Source organism: Hemicordylus capensis, chromosome 3 (assembly GCF_027244095.1).
Source record: "Hemicordylus capensis ecotype Gifberg chromosome 3, rHemCap1.1.pri, whole genome shotgun sequence".
Taxonomy (NCBI): Eukaryota; Metazoa; Chordata; class Lepidosauria; order Squamata; family Cordylidae; genus Hemicordylus; species Hemicordylus capensis.
The window spans coordinates 232,789,818-232,809,560 of NC_069659.1; the positions used below are offsets into that span (position 1 = coordinate 232,789,818).

The following is a 19,743-nucleotide window of genomic DNA, read 5'->3' on the forward strand; positions in this document are numbered from 1 at the left end:
TTGCACAAATTTTAAAATCCTGGGTTCGCTCTCTCTGTGTGCTGCATTATTTATTTATTTATTTATTTATTTGATTTATATACCGCCCTTCCAAAATGGCTCAGGGCGGTTTACAGTTAAAACAAACCACTAAAACAGTAAAGAGCTAAAACAAATTAAAAACAATATAACGACTAACAATTTAAAAACATTTTAAAACAACAATTAAACCATTACAGTAATTAAAACCCCTGAAATCAGGTTTTAAATTTTAAAATAAACCAGATTTTAAAACCCCCAAAATTTAGGATGCTGAGTAAGCTTGGGTGAAGAGATGGGTTTTCAGGTGTTTTTTTGAAAATTGCCAGAGATGGGGAGGATCGTATCTCAGCAGGAAGCACATTCCACAATCTTGGGGCAGCGACTGAGAAGGCCTGTCTCTGTGTAGCCACCAAACGAGTCGGTGGTAACTGGAGACGGATCTCTTCAGATGACCTCAATGGGCGGTGGGGCTTGTAATGAAGAAGATGCTCTCTTAGATACCCAGGGCCTAAATCGTTTAGGGCTTTGTAAGTTATAACTAGCACTTTGTATTTCGTCCGGAAACCTATTGCAGATAAGTGGGTGCAGGGAGTCATGGGAGAGGGCACTTTCCTCTTTGCCCCCAGCCCTGGTGAAGCGGGGTTGACTGCAGGGGCTGCAGGCAAGGGCACATCAGTGCACAGATGCCAACTGCTAGGCAGGGGGCTTGTTTCTGCAGCACCTTGGCCGCTGTCTCCGTTCTCAGAAAGGAAGTATCTGGGATACCCCTGTCCACCAGTTCCAAACACTCGGCAACAAAGCACAGCTCACCCATGGGCTGACACTCTCATAAGTGGGTGGAGTCCGTGTGGGCTTTGGTAGCTATCCTTATTGCAGAGTAAGAATCACTCCAAAAACTGGAATGATTCTTATCCCACTGGCCCTGTTCATGAGTAAGCTTGGGTTGTAAACATCCCACCCACCAGGGGAAGTGGCTGGGCTCCACTTCTCCACCCCTTCTTTGTAAAAATTAGAACAGATCCTCCTAAAACCTCCCCAACTTCTTCCCCTGTGCAGATTTTCATGCACCCAAAGGCCATCTAGATGCTCCCTTTGTCCTTGCCTGGGCACATATGCAGAGGGGAGGGAGGTGTTGACACTGGGATGGACCTTTAAATCCATTCAAAATTCCTGGGCCCTGGTCTGTTGTTGCACTGCATGCAGATATCCCGCCATGGGGAATCCTGGGAGGGAAGAGCCCCTGTTCCCCATTCAGGGGTGCTGGCAGGGGTGTACATATACACATGGACTGGCAGGGGGCATGGCTTCTCAGCAGCTTCCCCTTGGTACCCAAGACAAGGAAATCAGTTGTTGGGGTAGCCCTCCCCGCAGCTCGACTGCACATAGCAACCTGGTTCTATTCAGAGCCCCTGACACTCTCATGAGGGAGGTGTTGTTGGGAAAAGGGGATGTATTAACCTCTTGAATCAGTTATGTTTTGTCCAGGCATTTCTCCCCCCCACCCCCACAGTGGTCCTTCTCATGAGTTGTCTGGGGGTGTCTCCATGGCCTTTCCCTCCCATGCCTGGCCAGTGAGGTGACTGGATCCTTGAAAAAGGATCATGGTTTACCTAAGACTGACCCTGGTGACTGGCCTTGATCATAAGTAAGCCTGGGGAGGGGGGCATGAGCCCCCCCCAAGAAGAGTAGCTGGAAGGAAGACAGCTGTGGGGGTAAGGAGTTCTTATCTGGCTTCTACGCTCCGCTCTCCTCTGGGTGGGGAAGGCTCTGGCCAAGGCTTTTTCTTCACTATTGTCCTCCTTGCTGTAGCCTGTTTTCAGGGGCTGAACTCACTCTAAGTGTGCTCAGATATACTCTGCACCTGGCCAAACTGCCTGATTGGTGTGGGTGTGAGACACATCCATTGGGCTTCTGAGATCTTGGCCTTTATTAGAGTGGGCTGCAGCCAGAAACGCAGCCGCTGGTGCAGGCCGCCTGCAGGCGGCCGCCGAAGCCAGCTGCCAAAGGGGGCTGGCCTTCGGAGGCGGCCTTTGGAGGTGGGACTGAGGGCTGGGGCCAACATACTAACTTGAACAGCTAGAGAAGGTTCTTGCTCACCTCAATGTTGGTGAGATTAGGTCAAAGTAGTTATGTGTCTGGGTTCATCTAGAGATGGGGAGACAGGGGGCGCCTTGGTTGAATATGGGGCAGCTATTCCGGTGGTGGTGGGGAAAAGAAGAAGTAATGTTGGCAGGTCAGCTCACTGTTCCAGGGGAAGGGTAGTCAGAAATTTAATAGCTATCTCCCCTTCTGGCTGTCCTGCCAGCTCTATGACCTCGGGGAGCACTGCCAACAACCCACATAGCCTTACCTTGCTCCTCTGCAATGCCAGGTCGGTCCAAAATAAACCCGAGGTCATCCATGATTTGATTATGGATGAAGGGGCTGACCTGGTCTGTATCACCGAGACTTGGTTGGGGGAGGCTGGTGGCCCAGTCTGGTCCCAACTTCTTCCTCCAGGGTATTCTGTAGAGGAGCAGGTGAGGGGACATGGGCAGGGAGGTGGAGTGGCTGTGGTCTATAAGGATAACATCTCCCTTACCAGGGTCCCTGTCAAGGTATCTGACCATATTGAATGTGTGTACCTAAATCTGGGGACCAGGGATAGACTGGGACTTCTGTTGGTGTACCAATTGCCCCACTGCCTGACGGAATCCCTTACTGAGCTCATGGCCTTGGTCACGGAACTTGCGTTGGAGTCTCCCAGACTTTTGGTGCTGGGGGACTTCAATGTTCACTTCGGGTCCAATTTGTCCGGGGCAGCTCAGGAGTTCATAGCAGCCATGACAACTATCGGTCTATCCCAAGTGGTCTCTGGACCGACGCACATTGCAGGTCAGACACTTGATTTGGTATTTTACTCTGATCAGGGTGGTGTTCCATGGGTGGGGACTCTTGTGATTTCCCCATTGTCATGGACAGACCACCATCTTGTTAAGGTTAGGCTTACAACCACTTTCTATCTCTGCAGGGGTGAGGGGCCTACTAGAATGGTCCGCCCAAAGAGGTTAATGGATCCAAGAAGGTTAATAGGATTCCAAGAAGCCGTGGAGGGATTTAATGTTGGCTCTGCTGGTGATCTTGTTGATGCCCTGGTTGAGAACAGGAACAACTTGCTCACCAGGGCAGTAGACACGATTGCTCCTAAGCGTCCCCTCCGACCCGCTTCAAAACAGGCCCCTTGGTATATGGAAGATCTACGGGGGCAGAAGCGGCAAGGTAGGTGACTGGAGTGCAAGTGGAGAAAGACTCGACTCGAATCCGACAGATTACGACATAGAGCACATTTAAAGATCTATGCTCAGGCAATACGTGCGGCAAAGAAGCGGGTCTTTTCTGCCTGTATTGCATCTGTGAGTTCATGTCCAGCGGAGTTGTTCAGGGTTGTGAGGGGGCTAGTAAGTGCCCCCCCTCCCTTGAATCAGAATTTGAAGCCATCAGTTACCCGCTGCTATGTGTTTAAAGAATTTTTTGCAGATAAAATCTCTCGGATTTGGGCCGACTTAGATGGAGACTCCACAATTAATTCGATGTCTGAATTGGAGGTGTCCGACAACTTCTCTTATGTGGTTTGACTGGATTGGTTTCAGTTTGTGACTCCTGAGGATGTGGACAAGCTGCTTGGAGCGGTGAGGCCTACCACTTGTTCTCTTGACCCTTGTCCAACATGGCTTGTTCTATCTAGCAGGGAGGCTGTTGTAGGAGGCCTGGTAGAAATCATAAATGCTTCTCTGAGGGAGGGTAGGATGCCTCCTTGTCTTAAGGAGGCAATTATTACACCTCTTCTTAAGAAGCCTGCATTAGATCCCTCAGAGCTGAGCAACTATAGGCCTGTTTCCAACCTCCCATGGCTGGGCAAGGTAATTGAGAGGGTGGTGGCCTCTCAGCTCCAGGCAGTCTTGGAGGAAACTGATTATCTAGACCCATTTCAAACTGGTGTTTGGGTGGGCTATGGGGTGGAGACTGCCTTGGTCGGCCTGATGGATGATGTCCAATTGGGAATTGACAGAGGAAGTGTGACTCTGTTGGTCCTTTTGGATCTCTCGGCGGCTTTTGATACTATCAAGTCGACCATACTATCCTTCTGGAACGTCTGAGGGTGTTGGGAGTAGGGGGCACTGTTTTACAGTGGTTCCGCTCCTACCTCTCAGACAGATTCCAGATGGTGTCGATTGGAGATTGTTGCTCTTCAAAATCTGAGCTTAAATATGGTGTCCCTCAAGGCTCCATACTTTCTCCAATGCTTTTTAACATCTACATGAAACCGCTGGGAGAGATCATCAGGGGATTTGGAGCCGGGTGTTACCAGTATGCTGATGACACCCAAATCTACTTCTCCATGTCAACTTCTTCAGGAGATGGCATAACTTCCCTAAATGCTTGCCTGGAAGCAGTAATGGGCTGGATGAGGGAGAATAAACTGAAACTGAATCCAGATAAGACAGAGGTATTTATTGTGTGGGGTCAGAACTCTAGAGACGGTTTTGATCTGCCTGTTCTAGATGGGGTCACACTTCCCCAAAAGGAACAGGTTCGCAGTCTGGGACTACTTCTGGATCCACACCTCTCCCTGGTTTCTCACGTTGAGGTGGTTGCCAGGGGTGCTTTTTATCAGCTTCGGCTGATACACCAGCTGCGTCCGTTTCTTGAGATGAACGACCTCAAAGCAGTATTACATATGTTGGTAACCTCCAGACTTGACTTCTGCAATGCGCTCTATGTGGGGCTGCCTTTGTACATAGTCTGGAAGCTTCAGTTGGTACAGAATGTGGCAGACAGGTTGGTCTCTGGGTCATCTCAGAGAGACTACATCACTACTTTGTTGATAGAGTTACACTGGCTGCCAATAGGTTTCCAGGCAAAATACAAAGTGCTTGTCATAATTTATAAAGCCCTAAATGGCTTAGGCCCTGGGTATCTAAGAGAAAGTCTTCTTCATTATGATCCCCACCGCCCACTGAGGTCATCCGGAGAGGTCCGTCTCCCGTTGCTGCCAGCTCGGCTGGTGGCCACACAGGGACGGGCTTTCTCTGTTGCTGCCCCGAGACTGTGGAATGTGCTCCCTACTGAGATACGATCCTCCCCATCTCTGACAATTTTAGAAAGCATTTGAAAACCCACCTCTTCACCCAAGCTTTTTCTGTTTTTAAAAATTTTAAGGTTTTAATTCGTGGTTGATTTTAAATTGTTAAATTGTTTTAAGTTTTTGTATATATTTTAACTTGTTTTATACTATTGTTAACTGCCCAGAGATGAAAGTTTGGGGCGGTGTACAAATGTAATAATAAATAAAATAAAAGGGGAAGGAGCTGGCCACCCCTTCCCCAACCTCTCTGTGAAAAAGATAGAACTTGGCTGCTAGGGAATCCCTGTGGAGGGCTGCCTTTTAAAGCCTGCCAATAGCACCCCCACCCAAAGCATTTGCATGGATGGTGTGGGCATGGGGCTGCAGCTTGGACTCTTAAACCTATTCAAAATTCCCGGGTCTGGCCTGGCATGGTGCCATATGCAGATTTTCAGGAGCAGAAAGCCATGGTTTCCTGTTTCCCTGGGACAGTGTCCCCTCCCATGGGAGGCATGGGCAGGCGTGCACATCTCCACATGGAAGGGCAGTCTGGCAGGGGGCACATTTTTGCAACAACTTGGCCATGGTACCCAAGATGTGGAAAGCTGTCTCCAGGGTACCACTCCCAATGGCCACCATCCAAAAACTCAACCTTGCTCTATTTAGAGCCCCAATGACCTGACACTCTTGTGGGAGTCCTGTCTGTGGGAGAAGGGGATGTTTTGCCATCAGGCCTCAGTAGAGTTTTTGTTCAGTAATTCTCTCCCCTCCCCTCTGATGGTCCTTCTCATGAGTTGTCTGGGGGTGTCCCTGTGGCCTGGCACTCTCTTGAGCTGTAGTTTTTGGTGCACGCTCCTATAGTGGAACATTGCCAATCCAGTCACCCGGCCCTGCTCAGGAGTAAGCCTGGGGGGGGGGGACAACAACCCAAAGGTGGAAGGGGCTGGGCCCCCCTTCCCCAACCTATATGTGAAAAAATTAGAACTTTGCTGCTCCCAAATCCCTACTTGTGGCAGCCCCTCAAAGCCAAACAGGAGCACTCCTCCGAAATATTTGCTCCCTGGCCGGAGGGAATGCCCTGCACATGCTGGCTATCCCTGTCATGAGGGGCCATTTGTCAGGGCATACCCACTTGCGTGGAAGGTACAGGCACATGGTTGGGTGCAGACCTTTAAACCCATTAAAACTCCTAGGCTTGGTCTGATGTGGTGCATCGCCTGGTGTGTAGATTCCCAGGAGAGGGGAGCTCCTGTTTCCAGGTGGCCCAGGACAGTGGGCTTGCCCTTCGGGGCTACAGGGAGTGGTACACATCCCCACATGGGTGTGTTGGTTGGCAGGGTACAGGGTAAACTGAAGTAAACAAACAGACCAATTAAATCAAATACTTGGTCAAACAAAACATCCCCAACAATCTGTAAACAGTCTGGGATGGGGGATATCGCAAATGAGATGCACCTGCCTCTGGTTCCCAGCAGCTCCGGTTGCTCCTGTCTTTCCCATCCCGCCCATCCTGGTGTTAAGGAGAGCTGTGCAGCCTATAAGGTGGCCATTCATCATCAATGATTAACTAGTCCGCACAGCTCTACTTGATGAATGGCCAGACTGCAGGCAGTGCAACTCTTGTTAATTCCAGGGCTGGATGGGAGAGAGAGGAGCAATTGTAGTTGCCGGGAACCAAGGGCAACTGTGCCCCCGCCCCCAGCTTGTAAGGACGAGCTATTACTTTCCATCTGTTTTAAAAGACATTTTTGTTTCACCAGGTATTTCATTTGATTTAGTTGGTCTGCTCTCCTGTGTTTCAGTTTACTTGTTTTTGCTATCTCTGTTTCCCCCACTACTGTTTCACTTTTGTTTGGAATGTTGTGTGTGGAACACTGACAAAATGAACCTCTCAAAATGAGCCAAATTAACCTCTCAAAGCAGTGAGTTCTGCAGGCTATGTGCCACAGCAGAAAAAGCCCTCTTGCACGTCACTGCTGCCAGCTGAAACTCTACAAGCAATAAGACACATGAGAGGGCTTCACTTGACAACTTAAAGGGCTGGCTAGTTTCATATGGGGAGGAGCAGTCCTTTAGGTATCTAGGTCCTAAGCCATTTAGGACTTTATACATAACAACCAACACCTTGAATTGTGTCTGGCAACTGGTAAAGACAAAATAATAAAGATATGACATGATTATGACATCTGGGATCGGTCAACAGCCTAGCAACTGCATTCTGCACCAGTTGAAGTTTCTGAACTATCTTCAAGGACAGCCCTATGTAAAGTATATTATGGCAATCCAGCCTTGATGTCACCAATGCATGGATAACTGTGGCTAGATTTGACCAATCAGGAATAAGTGCAGTTGACACACCATCCAAAGCTCTGCAAAGGCCCCTCTGGCCACAGCTGCCACCTGGACACTCAGGTGCAAAATCAGATCCAGGAATATGCGCAAACTGTAGCCTGTTCCTTCAAGAGGAGTACTACCCCATCCTAAACAGGCTGATAGTTCATCACTGGGTCAGTATGTATTCTGATCAACAGCATCTGTATCTTGTCCCAATTTAGTTTCAGTTTGTTAATCCTCACACAGCTCATTACTGATCTCAGCAACTTCTTTCCTAATAAAATCCTGTCTTATAACAGCTACATGAAAGGCTAACATTCAACAGGTGCAGCTGCATAATTTTTGGCTGTTGCATACTTATGAAAGATGAATGAGCCTCTGTCTGGAAAGACGTTGGCAAAGCTATTATAACAATTTATGAAACAATAGTTTCTTCCCATTCTGTGGAATCCAAATAATCACTGTGCAAGACTTCCAGAACAGTATGGTGGCTGAAAGTAAATTAAGCACATGGTGTAAAGGCCCAATCCCATATCCTACCTGCAATGCTGAGAGGTCATCTGGAGCCCTGGCAGTGATGGCTGGTTGCACATCTAAGACATTGTAATTTCTGAAGAGATTCCGCAGCTGCTCCTTATTCTCATCAATCATCTGTATTACTCTGAGGATACGATTAAATTTAAACATTTAATTATGGATTCATTTTGCTAAGCATTTTAAAAAAGACTGTTTATGATAAGATGATCAACCCTTATCTCCTTGCTAGAATTTACAATTTAAAAGACTCTGGGAGCAGGAACTTGTACCACTAGACAACATTAGAGACATTGTGGAGCCAATCATCCAAGGAGTTTTGGGAGGCAGTGGGGACACAAGGCAAAAAAATCAGGTGCAACTATCATATGGAAGTGGAGTAGGCAGGTTCACAAGAACAGGTTTTGTGCAAATCTTTGCCATGATGGGAAAATATCATTGTGTAAGCCTGAAAGGAGTGATATGATCAAACTCTTATTTGCTGTTGTGTTCATCATCAGCCGTCCATGCTAGTTACAAATGAAACAGGCTTTGGGATCTTAAAAAAAGAAAAAGCAACTGGGGCCAAAATTCTCTGTGCATGTTTATGTGCACACATACATACCAAGTAGTTACTTACTCCAAACCTATTCAAAGATGGCAGGCAGCATGCCCCATTGTGTCTTAACTCTGAGAATAATTTGACATCTCTTTTATGGTAGCAGCAGAGCTGAACCACTCTGCAACTGAATATCACCTAAAAGGTCTCTTCCTAACTGCTGACACCCAAGTGAGAGACTTCCTAACAAAGACAACTCCATGGAGGAAGAGGTGGTATGGTGCAATGGCCAAGAGTGCCAGCTGGCAAGTTCCCAGTTCAAATTCATCCCTATATTTCTTTCTAGATTCAAATCTAAACATATATAGAGACACAGCATCTTTACCGTTCTACATCCAGAATCCGATTAGTTTCCCGGTTCACCACATGGATCAGCAACTCTGTTTGGGCAAAGTTCACTCGGCCTTTTTTGTCAACATGGAACTGTAAGAGAGAAAACACAGATGGCCCTCCTCTTGTCTTTCTGACTATGCAACATCTTACGGCATGTTCCTGTGAAAAGGCAGCTCCAGGGCATGCAATCTCAGAAGTGTGATTTTAGTAGGAAATTAGCCACTCTTCGTCCATCATACTTAACCTCAGCGAGAAAGAGCATGCACAGATCAACAGCTCAAAAGAGAATGCATGGCCCAAAAGAAAGAGTTACCTGCACATCATCTGTATTGACAATAGCTCCTGTAATGTTAGATAACAGGCTGATGAATTCTTCTTCAAACTGCCTCACTTTATCTGGGATTTCATTGATTATGATCTTTACTCGTTGATCATCCCGTAGGATATAGATTCCCACAACTGCGGTGTCATTGTGACCAGCCAAGTCCGAAGCCATGACATCCACCACAAAGTAGCCAGGACTGTAGGCAGTGAAGAGGTCAAAGGTCCGAAGAATCCCATCTAGGCTACCTTTGAGAAGAATCAATGATAGACCCTGATTTAAAGCCAGTCTACATGTTCAGAACAATCATGCAATGCAGCACCACTTCAGACTGCAGGTAGGAGATTGCATATTTGAAAGTTTTCTCATGTGAAACCTCCATGCACTTCAAAAATAGCACATTATTAGAATATTTTAGCCTAGCCATCTTTCTGATTTACCAGCTTCCTAACTGTAGGGAGCATTTCTATTTTTATAAGGGGGAGCATTCAGACATGCAACCCTCCACTCACAGTTTGAAGACTGTGACCAAAGTGGGATGGGATGGGATGAGATGGGATGGGATACAGATAGGATACAGATGGGATGGAAGGGAATGAGAACTTGAAAGCCCAATTGACAGAAACTCCCACATGTACCATTGCCATCCTTACCAATGCTGAAGATGTTGGCTACCTCTTCTGAATCGTTGGAGTGTTGTTTAATATAGCGGATCCCCAGAATGCTGTACAAGACCAGGCTATTGTTTCCCACATCAGCATCCAGTGCAACAAGCTTGATCAGCTCAGAACCCACTTTGGCATCTGTTGCAACACCTTTCAGAACAGGTGGAGAAATGGGACAAAGGAAAAGACCAAAAAGTAGAATAACAGTTATTGTGAGAATAACAACCATTAATGTGAGAATAATGCCCAAATAGTTTAACTTGCATCCTGGTAGACAATCCTATCCCTCAATTCTCCACTGTAGCTGTATACACAGATACAGACACTATAGCCCATAACAGCAACATAGTCCTAAGGTTCAAGTGTTTAACAACTAAGATAAGCATTTTAAAATCCCATTACTTCACTGGAAGAGAGTTAAGTGTGAAGTTTAATGGTGCACAAAATGTTTAACCTTTACAATATCACACTTTTCCTTGACAGATTATTATTGAAGGTGGAATGGGTAGGGCCTGGGTACAATTCAGTATGTGCATGAAGGCTTCATCTTTTTCATTTTCTAGCTGGAAACTTACCCAGTCACATGCATCTCAATGAACATCACTCATATCCCACTCTATATCACGAAGCTTCAAAATGAGCCTCCAGAAAAGCAGCTCCCTGACTGATCAACCATGTCTAGTAGAATAATCCTTACCTGCTGTGTATTCTGACTTGGTGAACTGGGGAGACTGGTCATTAATGTCATCCAGAAAGATCCGTACATCCTGCAGGGTAGCATCAGTGTTGAGGTCCATGATTTGGATCCTGGCGGCCCGGCGGCCCTGGGGAGGTGTCCAGTTCCTATTACTAGAGGCTTTGACAATGATAGAGTAGAAAACCTCTTTCTCTCTGTCTAAGTCCCGCAGTACTTGTAATCTGCCTTCCCGACTCAGCTGAAAATTGTTCTCTTTGTTACCAGCTAGAAAAAGAAAGTATTAGTCAGTTTTACTTGAAATCTGTATGGTTCTTAATTGAAACTTGTATGAAAGTATTTGATTAAAAAAACAGATGGGCACAGAAATTTAGGTTCCTTCCCCCTCACTATCTATTGTCCACTGTCAAAAGGGAGGACAAGCAGGACAGATTTTGCATGGGAACAGTTATAACAGTTATAGGAGTTGTAATCTTAAATGATGTTTTGAAGGGTGTTTAAGTGTGCATAGTATGAGTGGCGAGCCAGCTGTGGATGTGCACTCACCTGTTTGGACCAGATGTACAACTTTCTTCAGACAATTGAACTCAGTAACAACCAGTTCTTTCTGTTGCCCACAGAAGCCAACTGTACAGAAAAATACTGGCCCTGAACATTCACTGCACAACATATTTGGTGAATATTTGTGTCCTGTGGAGTGTTCAAGGCTGTACGAGGATAACTGAAAACTATGCATCAGGATGTTTGAGGCATGGAGGGTTGTGGCAATTCTTGCTTGGCAAAACTGTGCCTTGGTAAATGGAGGTGGTGATGTCAGCAGCAGCATTTTAAGCACTGTTGCTCTTCATGGTGACCGACTCTTGCCAGCCACCATTGATTTGCCCTCAAAATGTACCAGGCAATGATGGATGTCATGATATCACATCCTTCAAGTGCATTCAAGGAAAAGAAATGGCACCCTCCTTGTGGGGATACTGCAGAAGTGTGCTGCTGCTGCTGCCGCCACTGTCCAAAGTGTGGCTTTATCAAGCAAGAATGCATTGATTTCTGGGGAGCCAGAGTACCATGGAATACATTTTTCATTTTTGCTGACCATGGGAGTGTGGTGTAGTGGTTAGAGTGCTGGACTAGGACTGCGGAGACCCAAGTTCAAATCCCTATTTAGCCATTTTACTTGCTGGGTGACTCTGGGCCAGTCACTTCTCTCTCAGCCTAACCTTTCACAGGTTTGCTGTGAGGAGAAGCTTAAGTATATAGTACACTGCTCTGGGCTCCTTGGAGGAAGAGTAGGATATAAAATGTGTAAAAAAAATAAAAATAAAATGGGGGCGGGGTGGGGGATTTTGGACCAGCATTAATACATAGTGCTGATTGCCTGTCCCTTGTGACAATCATCAAGTAACATCCCTACCCATTTCCTAGCAGGCTGTTAGTGCTTTGTGACAATCATAAAATCCCAACCCCCATCCAGATTAATGTTTCAAGGACTGGCTTTTTAGAAAATATGCTAAACAAGCATACCAATCATTTTAAAAGCCTATCACATGGGAAAGGAGCAAAGAGAAAAGAAATCAGCATTGGATTCAGAGCCAGGCACATGTAGAGTTACAAGAGTTCAGTGGTGGCTCAAGATCTCTGTATACCTGAGTCAGGGTATCAAATGCTGCCCTTCCAATCACACACCCTCCTCCCTCTCTTCTCCCCTTTTTCCTAAAGCAGAGGGCAGGAAGGTGTTTCACCGGCTCCCCAGTAATCTGCTCCCTGAGGCAACCACCTCACATTGCCTCAAGGAGGGACTGCCCCTGGAGGAGTTAATGATAGCGGGAAGTAGAGCTCTCCCAATGGCAGGAAAAAATGCACCAGTTTATACTGGAAAGTATGTTTGTACACAGCCAAATAAAACATCTGTCTTGATCTTTAAGAGAGATGGAGATAGAAACATGTATCTCCATCTCTCTTAAATGGCCTTCCCAGCACTGAGAAAAGTGCAGTACTTTTTGGAGGTCAGTCAACAGTGTGGGAAATGGCTCTCACAGTGGCTTGCACACAAACCTCTGGGTCTGAGAAAGATATAGGTATTTCAGTGTTGCTCATGATTTCACAGTAACCACATTTTTGTCCAATATATTTATCCTTCCCATATTATTTTCAGATGTGGGAGTAAGTTGAAGACAACTACTTCTGTTGCTAATTTAATTAGGAATACAGGCATTACATAGTACAAAACAGATCAAAGGAAAGATTAGGAAGAGAAGCAAAGGCTACCTGCAATGAAATAATAGACAATGGCATTGGAACCCTCATCGGCATCCACTGCTCCAGTGACATTCCCCACAATTGTACCGGGATGAGAGTGTTCAGGCACAGAAAGAATCTGGTACGAGGGAGCCCCTCTCTGCAGATGAGGTCAGGAGGAGGAAAGAGAACAGGTGTTACCAGGGAGTACGAATAAACAGGTATGATGTCACAGAGCAAAATAGTAAACAGTATGCAATACTATCCACTACAGATAAACAGGCTGCTTACCTGTAACAGATGATCTGGTAGTGGTTTCATACATTCATAAGTAGTGGGTTCTGCGCCTGCGCAGACCAACTTGGGGAAGAATTCGTTAGCTCCTCGCGACGCCAACCGCCCACTGCATGTGACTGTAGTACCTTCTAGCAGCGGTTAGGCGTCTCCACATTCAGTTTCTTGATGGCCGACATAGCAGCCAAGTCTCGTTGGCACAGTGACCTGCGTAAGGTGCATAGAGTACAGTGGCTTGCCAGCGGGGATGGACGGGCGGGTGTTATGAATGTATGGAACCACTACCAGATCATCTGTTACAGGTAAGCAACCTGTTTATCTGGATAGTGGTTCCATCATTCATAAGTAGTGGGTGAATTACGAGCTACCCAGTAGGAGGTGGGTAAGCACTGCAAGTCACTGTAAAACCCTTTTAAGGACCACCCATCCAAAGTCTGCAGCCCTAGCAGTATGCAGATCCACGGCGTAGTGCTTTACAAATGTCTGGTGAGATGACCACGTCGCTGCTGTGCAGATATCCGTGAATCGAATGCCTGATAGATGTGCTGCAGACGTGGTGTAAGCCCTAGTGGAGTGTGCCCTGATGGTAGTCGGTGGGCTGACCTTTTGTTGATCATACGCCATCTTAATCTGTTTTACTAACCAGAAAGACAACATTTGGCGAGTAGGAGAATACCCCTTACATTTGCCTTGCAATCCAATAAACAACTGTGGTGTCTTACGAATATCCTTAGTGGCCCTCAAATAGAAGAGCAGGGCCTGTCGAACATCCAATGAATGCATTGCCTGCTTGAGTGTGGACGATGGTTCTCTGAAAAAGGTAGGCAACACAATTCCAGTATTAAGGTGAAATTCTGAAACAATTTTCGGACGGAACTTGGGGTCTAAGCACATGATGACCCGTTCTGGATAAAACTTTGTATAAGGTTCATCTATGCGGAGCGCACGTAGCTCACTTACATGCCTGGCCGAGGTGATGGCCACTAAAAAGAGTGTCTTCAGGGTCAAGAGTTTCATAGGTTCATAAGGTGATTCAAGGTCCATAGGTTCAAAAGGTGATTCCGTTAGTGACGAGAGCACCAAAGAGAGACTCTACTTCTCATCCGGCAGTCTAACTGGTGGGTATAGATTATTGATGCCTCTCAAAAAGTCCTTACACCTCGGATGGGTGATGACCATCTTTCCATCCCACCTATCATGGTGTGCCGATATAGCTGCCATATGCACTTTTATAGAGACATTCGCCAGGCCGCTCTGTTTCAGAGAGGTCAGGTAGAGAAGAACAGCCTTAAGGCTTGCTTCCTTGGGGTCAAATCCCCTAGAGGTAGCATGCGCTTTAAACCTGCACCATTTTGCTCGATAGCTGCACCTAGTGGACAGCTTATGGGTGTTGAGGAGAATTCTCCTTAGGAGCCGATCCTCAATGCAGTGAGATTCAACGTGGATAAGTTGGGGTGAACCACCTCTCCTTGATCTTGAGTTATCAGATCCGTACACTGTGGCAGTCGTCTGTACTTGCCTTGGGACAGTCTGAGTAGCTGCATGTACCATGGTTGCCTTGGCCACCATGGGGCAACCACTATCGCCCGAGTCTTGTCTTGCAGAAGCTTGGCCACCACCCTGGGGAGCAACGGAATCGGAGGATAGGCATAAAACAGCTGTTGGCTCCATTGATACTGAACCGCATCTCCCTTGGTGTCTGGGCCGACTCCCATCTGGGAGTAATAGTGGTCGCACTTGCTGTTCCTGAACGTTGTGAACAGATCCACCTTTGGTCTGCCCCATGCTTGGAATAGCTGTTCCAGTATAATCAGATTCAATTCCCACTCGTGCTGGTCCAGCACAAGTTCCCTGCTCAAAGAGTCCGCCAAAATGTTCATGGTGCCCTTGATATGAATGGCAATGGGATAAATCCCATAAGGAATGCACCAATTTCACAACTGTAGACTGAGGCTGCACAATGACCTGGACACTGTCCCGCCCTGCTTGTTGACATACGCAATGGCTGTTGTATTGACCATCTGCAGTTGGATGGTTTGCCCCATGAGCTTCTCTTGGAAGGCAATCAGGGCTTTGTATGCAGCCAGCAGTTCTAGAAAGTTGATATGCAGAAGCCTCTCTTTTGGCGTCCATTGTCTCTGTACTTTGTGGTGTAGTAAGTGGGCACCCCAGCCTTGCAGCGGAGCATCCGATGTCACCGTGACAGATGGCCTCAACGACTGGAATTGTACGCCATTGAGCATGTTTGATTCCTTTGTCCACCACATCAGTGAGTCTAGCACCTTGCCCAGAAGCATCACTTGCTTGGATTGAGGCTCTAGCCTTGGCCTGTAAGCTCTCAGAAACCAGAGCTGTAGCTTGCGCATGCGTAGTCTTGCATACGAAACCGTGGTGGTGCAGGACGCCATCAGGCCGAGAATCACCTGTATAGTCCTTGCTTTCTGCACCGGATTCCTCTGACACAAGAGGATGAGCGCCTACAGGCGTGAAAACCTTTCTCTCGGTAGAAAAGCCCTTTGGGCCGACATGTCCAACAGTGCCCTGATATATTGAAGGCATTTCGCTTGCTGTAGAAAGGATTTTTCCCAATTGATAGTCACACCCAGATCGTCCAACAGTGTCGTTACCATGTGCACATGCTCCAGCAGTTGTTCTCACGTACTGGCCGTCAACAGCCAGTTGTCCAAATACAGATAAATGGACAGTCCTTTTGTCCTGAGATAGGCTATTATCACCGCAACACACTTTGTGAATACCCATGGGGCGGTGACCAGGCTGAAGGGTAGCACGTTATATTGATAAATTTCGTTCCCCATGGTGAAGTGGAGAAACTTGCGATGGTTCTCCTGAATGCCTATATGAAAGCAAGCATCTTTCAAGTTGAGCGTTGCAATCAAATTCTCCTTGTGGAGGAGAGGAAGGATGGCTTGCAACGTTGTCATCCTGAATTTCTGTACCTCGATATATTGATTCAGACCCTGAAGATCCATGAATGGTCTTATGCCCCCAACGCATTTGGGGATTTGGAAGTAATGGGAATAAAATCCCGACTGGCTGAGAGCCCACTGGACAGGTGATATCGCCCCATTCATCAAAAGCTTTTCCACCTCCTCCTTCAAGACTGGGGTTTCTGGAGTGTACTTCACACCCAGATACGGAGGGTACTCCTTGAACTCCAGAGCATAGCCTGTCGTTACTATGCGTAAGACCCATTGGTCCGATGTTATATGGTGCCAGTTTGATGGTCACTCCGGCACAGTTCAAGGAGATGGTATTCCTTGCTGTGATGTTGGTCAAATAGCTTTGATGAGGCAAGTTGCAAGTTGGCAGTGGGCTCACCTCCCGATCAAAGCTGCTGCTTCGATTGTGGTGTTCTCTTATTTTGGTTGGACTGATTAGCCTGGTTTTTAGGATAATAAGGCCGCTTGTAGTTGCCCCCAAAATGTTGGTAGGGTCGCCTGAAGTCTTGCTTATCGGTGTGCCGGTAATTGCTCTGGCGCCTCTGGTACTGATTGTACTGATGATATGGGTGGTATCTTTGGTAAACCGCTGGTTGGTAAAGGTTAGCATGGTAACCTGCGATTTTTTCCATTGCTCCATGTTGTCGTCGGTTTTATCCAAAAACAAACCCAGTCCGTCAAATGGGAGAGTCTCAATGTGATCCCACATATCCTGCTGGAGACCCATAGCCTGCAGCCAGGTGTGCCTCCTCAGAATTATTGATGACGTCAATGTGCGGGATTCAGACTCAGCTAAATGCTTGGCATTAGCCAATTGTTGACGGGTAGCTGCTGTTGACTTTGCAAATACAGTCACAAATCTCTTCACAAATTCGCCTGGTTCCAGCTTAGTACGTTGATCGAACAACACCTCCCAAAGGGAATGCGTATACCTTGCTTGACAGGCCACATAGTTGGCAATCTTGATAGACAAGCACGCTGTCAAATACGTGCGTCTCCCAAGGACGTCCAGTTTACGGTCCTCCTTGTCTGCAGGTGTGGTGTGTCGCTTGCCACCCTTAGATGTCGTAGCACAGTCCACCACTAATGAATTGGGAGTAGGGTGATGCAGCACCAGATAAGCATTCTCCTCCTCCTGGATTCGATATAGAGCCTCTAAGCGCTTCGAGGTGGGTGCTGAAGTCTGGAGCACCTCACACGCTGATTTCGCCGCTCTGGTGATATGAGGCAGCATAGGCAGGTAGACCGGTTTTAAACCAGTAGCCACCTGCATCATGTTATAAACAGGGTCCTCTAAGTCAGTGGTCTTCTCTTTCAGAGAAAGGCCTAAGACCTGAGCCATCTCAACTACCTGCTGATGGTAGCCCTTCATTTCCTCATTGGGCGACGTCAGTGGAACGGTCGCAACATCTGAATCAGGATCAGGTAGAGCAGGTGCCTGGATCCGGCACAGTTGAATCAGAGGTATACTCATCCTCTACATCATCATCATCATCATCATCATCATCATCATCATCATCCAAGGGTAGAGGTGAATTGCCCACAGCAGCAGAGGTTACATGCACAGGTATATGCGTCATCTGCGTTGCCACTTGATGTAAAGTGGGTGCGGAAAGCGGTTGAGCCCATGGCACATTAGCTTGCAATGAGACAGTATGTTGCTGAGGCAATGGTACTGAAGCCTGAACGGCCATCTCCACGCGCTGCACTGGTGTTACAGCTGTCTGCACAGCCGTCTCCTTCCTGACACTGGGGGTCTGTTCTCTCTCTTGTAACCACTCCCTAAACAAAGCATAGTCTTTGCCCGGCAGGCGAACTGAGTCACCCCAACCAGCACTGGGTAGGATTCCTGAGACTAACGTCCCCTTAGCCGAAAATGAAGGTGTTTGGGGTATTGGTGTCCTGGGCACTGGCCCAGGGAGGTAGTCAGTCTCTTGAAACCCTGCAAAGGTTCCCATTGAGGGTGTACTTTCTTCAGAATGCAGCATCTGGTTTAAGCGAGTAGCATTTTGATCCTCCATTCCACCAGGTGTCGTTGGAGATGGCACCAGGATAACCTCCTCTAAAACAAAAGGATCCAAAGCTTCAGCGGCGTCCTCGATGTCGACTTCGATGTCGGGGTCTGCGTTGAGCTCCATATCCAAAATGATAGCGACCGTTGACTCCAATGCAGCCTTCGACGTCGACGGACGAGTCGCAGTAGCGGTCACTGCAGCATTGTCTTGATGTCGAACCCTCGAATTTGAAGAGCGCTCCTTAAACTCCTGCCTGGATGCCTCCGACATCGACTGGACATGATGTCAAATGCCGTGCGCTCGGGGCCCTGGAGTCAGCGGCGACTGATAGGGCATCGGAGCTGGGGATAAGGAAGCTGCCCAACGTCGAGCGATCACATAGTCCTGCAGCCCCGAAGGCGAAGAAATAAGCTCCACAACCTGGTCACGATGCTTATGCTTGGACTTCTTATGGGCAGAACCGTGCGCTCAAGTCTCCTCCTTGCGCTTCCTCTTCAGACCAGACTGACGTTCCTCTGGTCGCTTAAATGTTGTTGAAGGGTCCAATGACAAAGCACTCGACATCGTGGCCCTCGATATCGAAGTGGCAGATGCCGAAGTGCCAGAAGCTGAGATTTCCTTCGACTTCCCTGGGTCCTTAGACTGAGCACTCGACACCGGACCCGTAGACACAGCCACCGGAGCACCTTTAGGCAGCAAAGCATCCTCCAACAAGAACACTTTAAGACACGCAGCACGATTCTTAAGAGTGCTTACTGAAAGTTACACAGAACGAGCAGGATTTTGTATCGTGTGATTCTCCTAGGCAAAACAGACATAGAGTATCTTTCCATGGCAATTAGGGGATCTTTCCACGGCAATTAGTACAATGTTTAAAGGTAGTCTTGTCGGAATTACTCGCCTTACCAGGCTTGCCCGAGCTGCTCATTTTGAGGAAAAACTGTAGTTGTTCCGTTCCTACGTCGAGGGGGAGTTCCGAGATCGAGGTCAAATCTATTGGAGTTAGAGAAAGAGTAGTCAAAACTGTCCCAATATTCAAATCCGAGTCCAAAGTAATGCCAAAACCGAGGGAGATCTGTAAGAATAGTCAGAGTCCGTAACCAGAAGTCCAAAATCCTTTAAAATGAATAATAAACTTTCCACAACTTTCCACGAGGAGCAGTCTCCAAATACTGATCACTATGGCGGTCAGAAAGAAACTGAATGTGGAGGCGCCCAACCGCCGCTAGAGGGTACTGCAGTCACATGCAGTGGGCGGTTTCGCGTCGCGAGGAGCTAACGAATTCTTCCCGAAGCTGGTCTGCACAGGTGCAGAACCCACTACTTATGAATTATAGAACCACTATCTAGATCATATGGATTATACATATGAAAATGATTTTTTAAAAAGTATCAGGTCATTTATTTGGTTACAATCAAAACATATTAAAAACATAAATAAAATGAAAGTGTATTGTATTGTATAGGAAAATATCCTGCTTTTTTACTCCAAGTGCTCAAGGTAGCTAATAAGCAATTTAAAAAAACCTAACAGCATTAAGTAATTAAAAGATAGCATAGCATTAAAAACTGACAGCATGGCAGATAAAATAGGGATAGACAAATCAAACACCTGAAATAAAATGTTATTTTTT

At 47.0% G+C, this 19,743-nt stretch overlaps 1 protein-coding gene across 17 annotated transcripts in view; it reads right to left on the bottom strand.

Moving 5' to 3' along the window:
• Positions 1-19,743, bottom strand: part of CDH23 (cadherin related 23) — an 846,530-nt gene that overhangs the window by 30,141 nt on the left and 796,646 nt on the right. For all 17 annotated transcript variants that reach the window (XM_053312564.1, XM_053312546.1, XM_053312548.1 and 14 more), the window contains 6 exons: positions 12,871-13,000; positions 10,609-10,872; positions 9,900-10,061; positions 9,238-9,494; positions 8,917-9,014; positions 8,000-8,120 (listed from right to left, as the gene is read on the bottom strand). In XM_053312564.1, the coding sequence (XP_053168539.1) occupies positions 8,000-8,120; positions 8,917-9,014; positions 9,238-9,494; positions 9,900-10,061; positions 10,609-10,872; positions 12,871-13,000 (1,032 nt within the window). The remainder of the gene's footprint in view (positions 1-7,999; positions 8,121-8,916; positions 9,015-9,237; positions 9,495-9,899; positions 10,062-10,608; positions 10,873-12,870; positions 13,001-19,743) is intronic.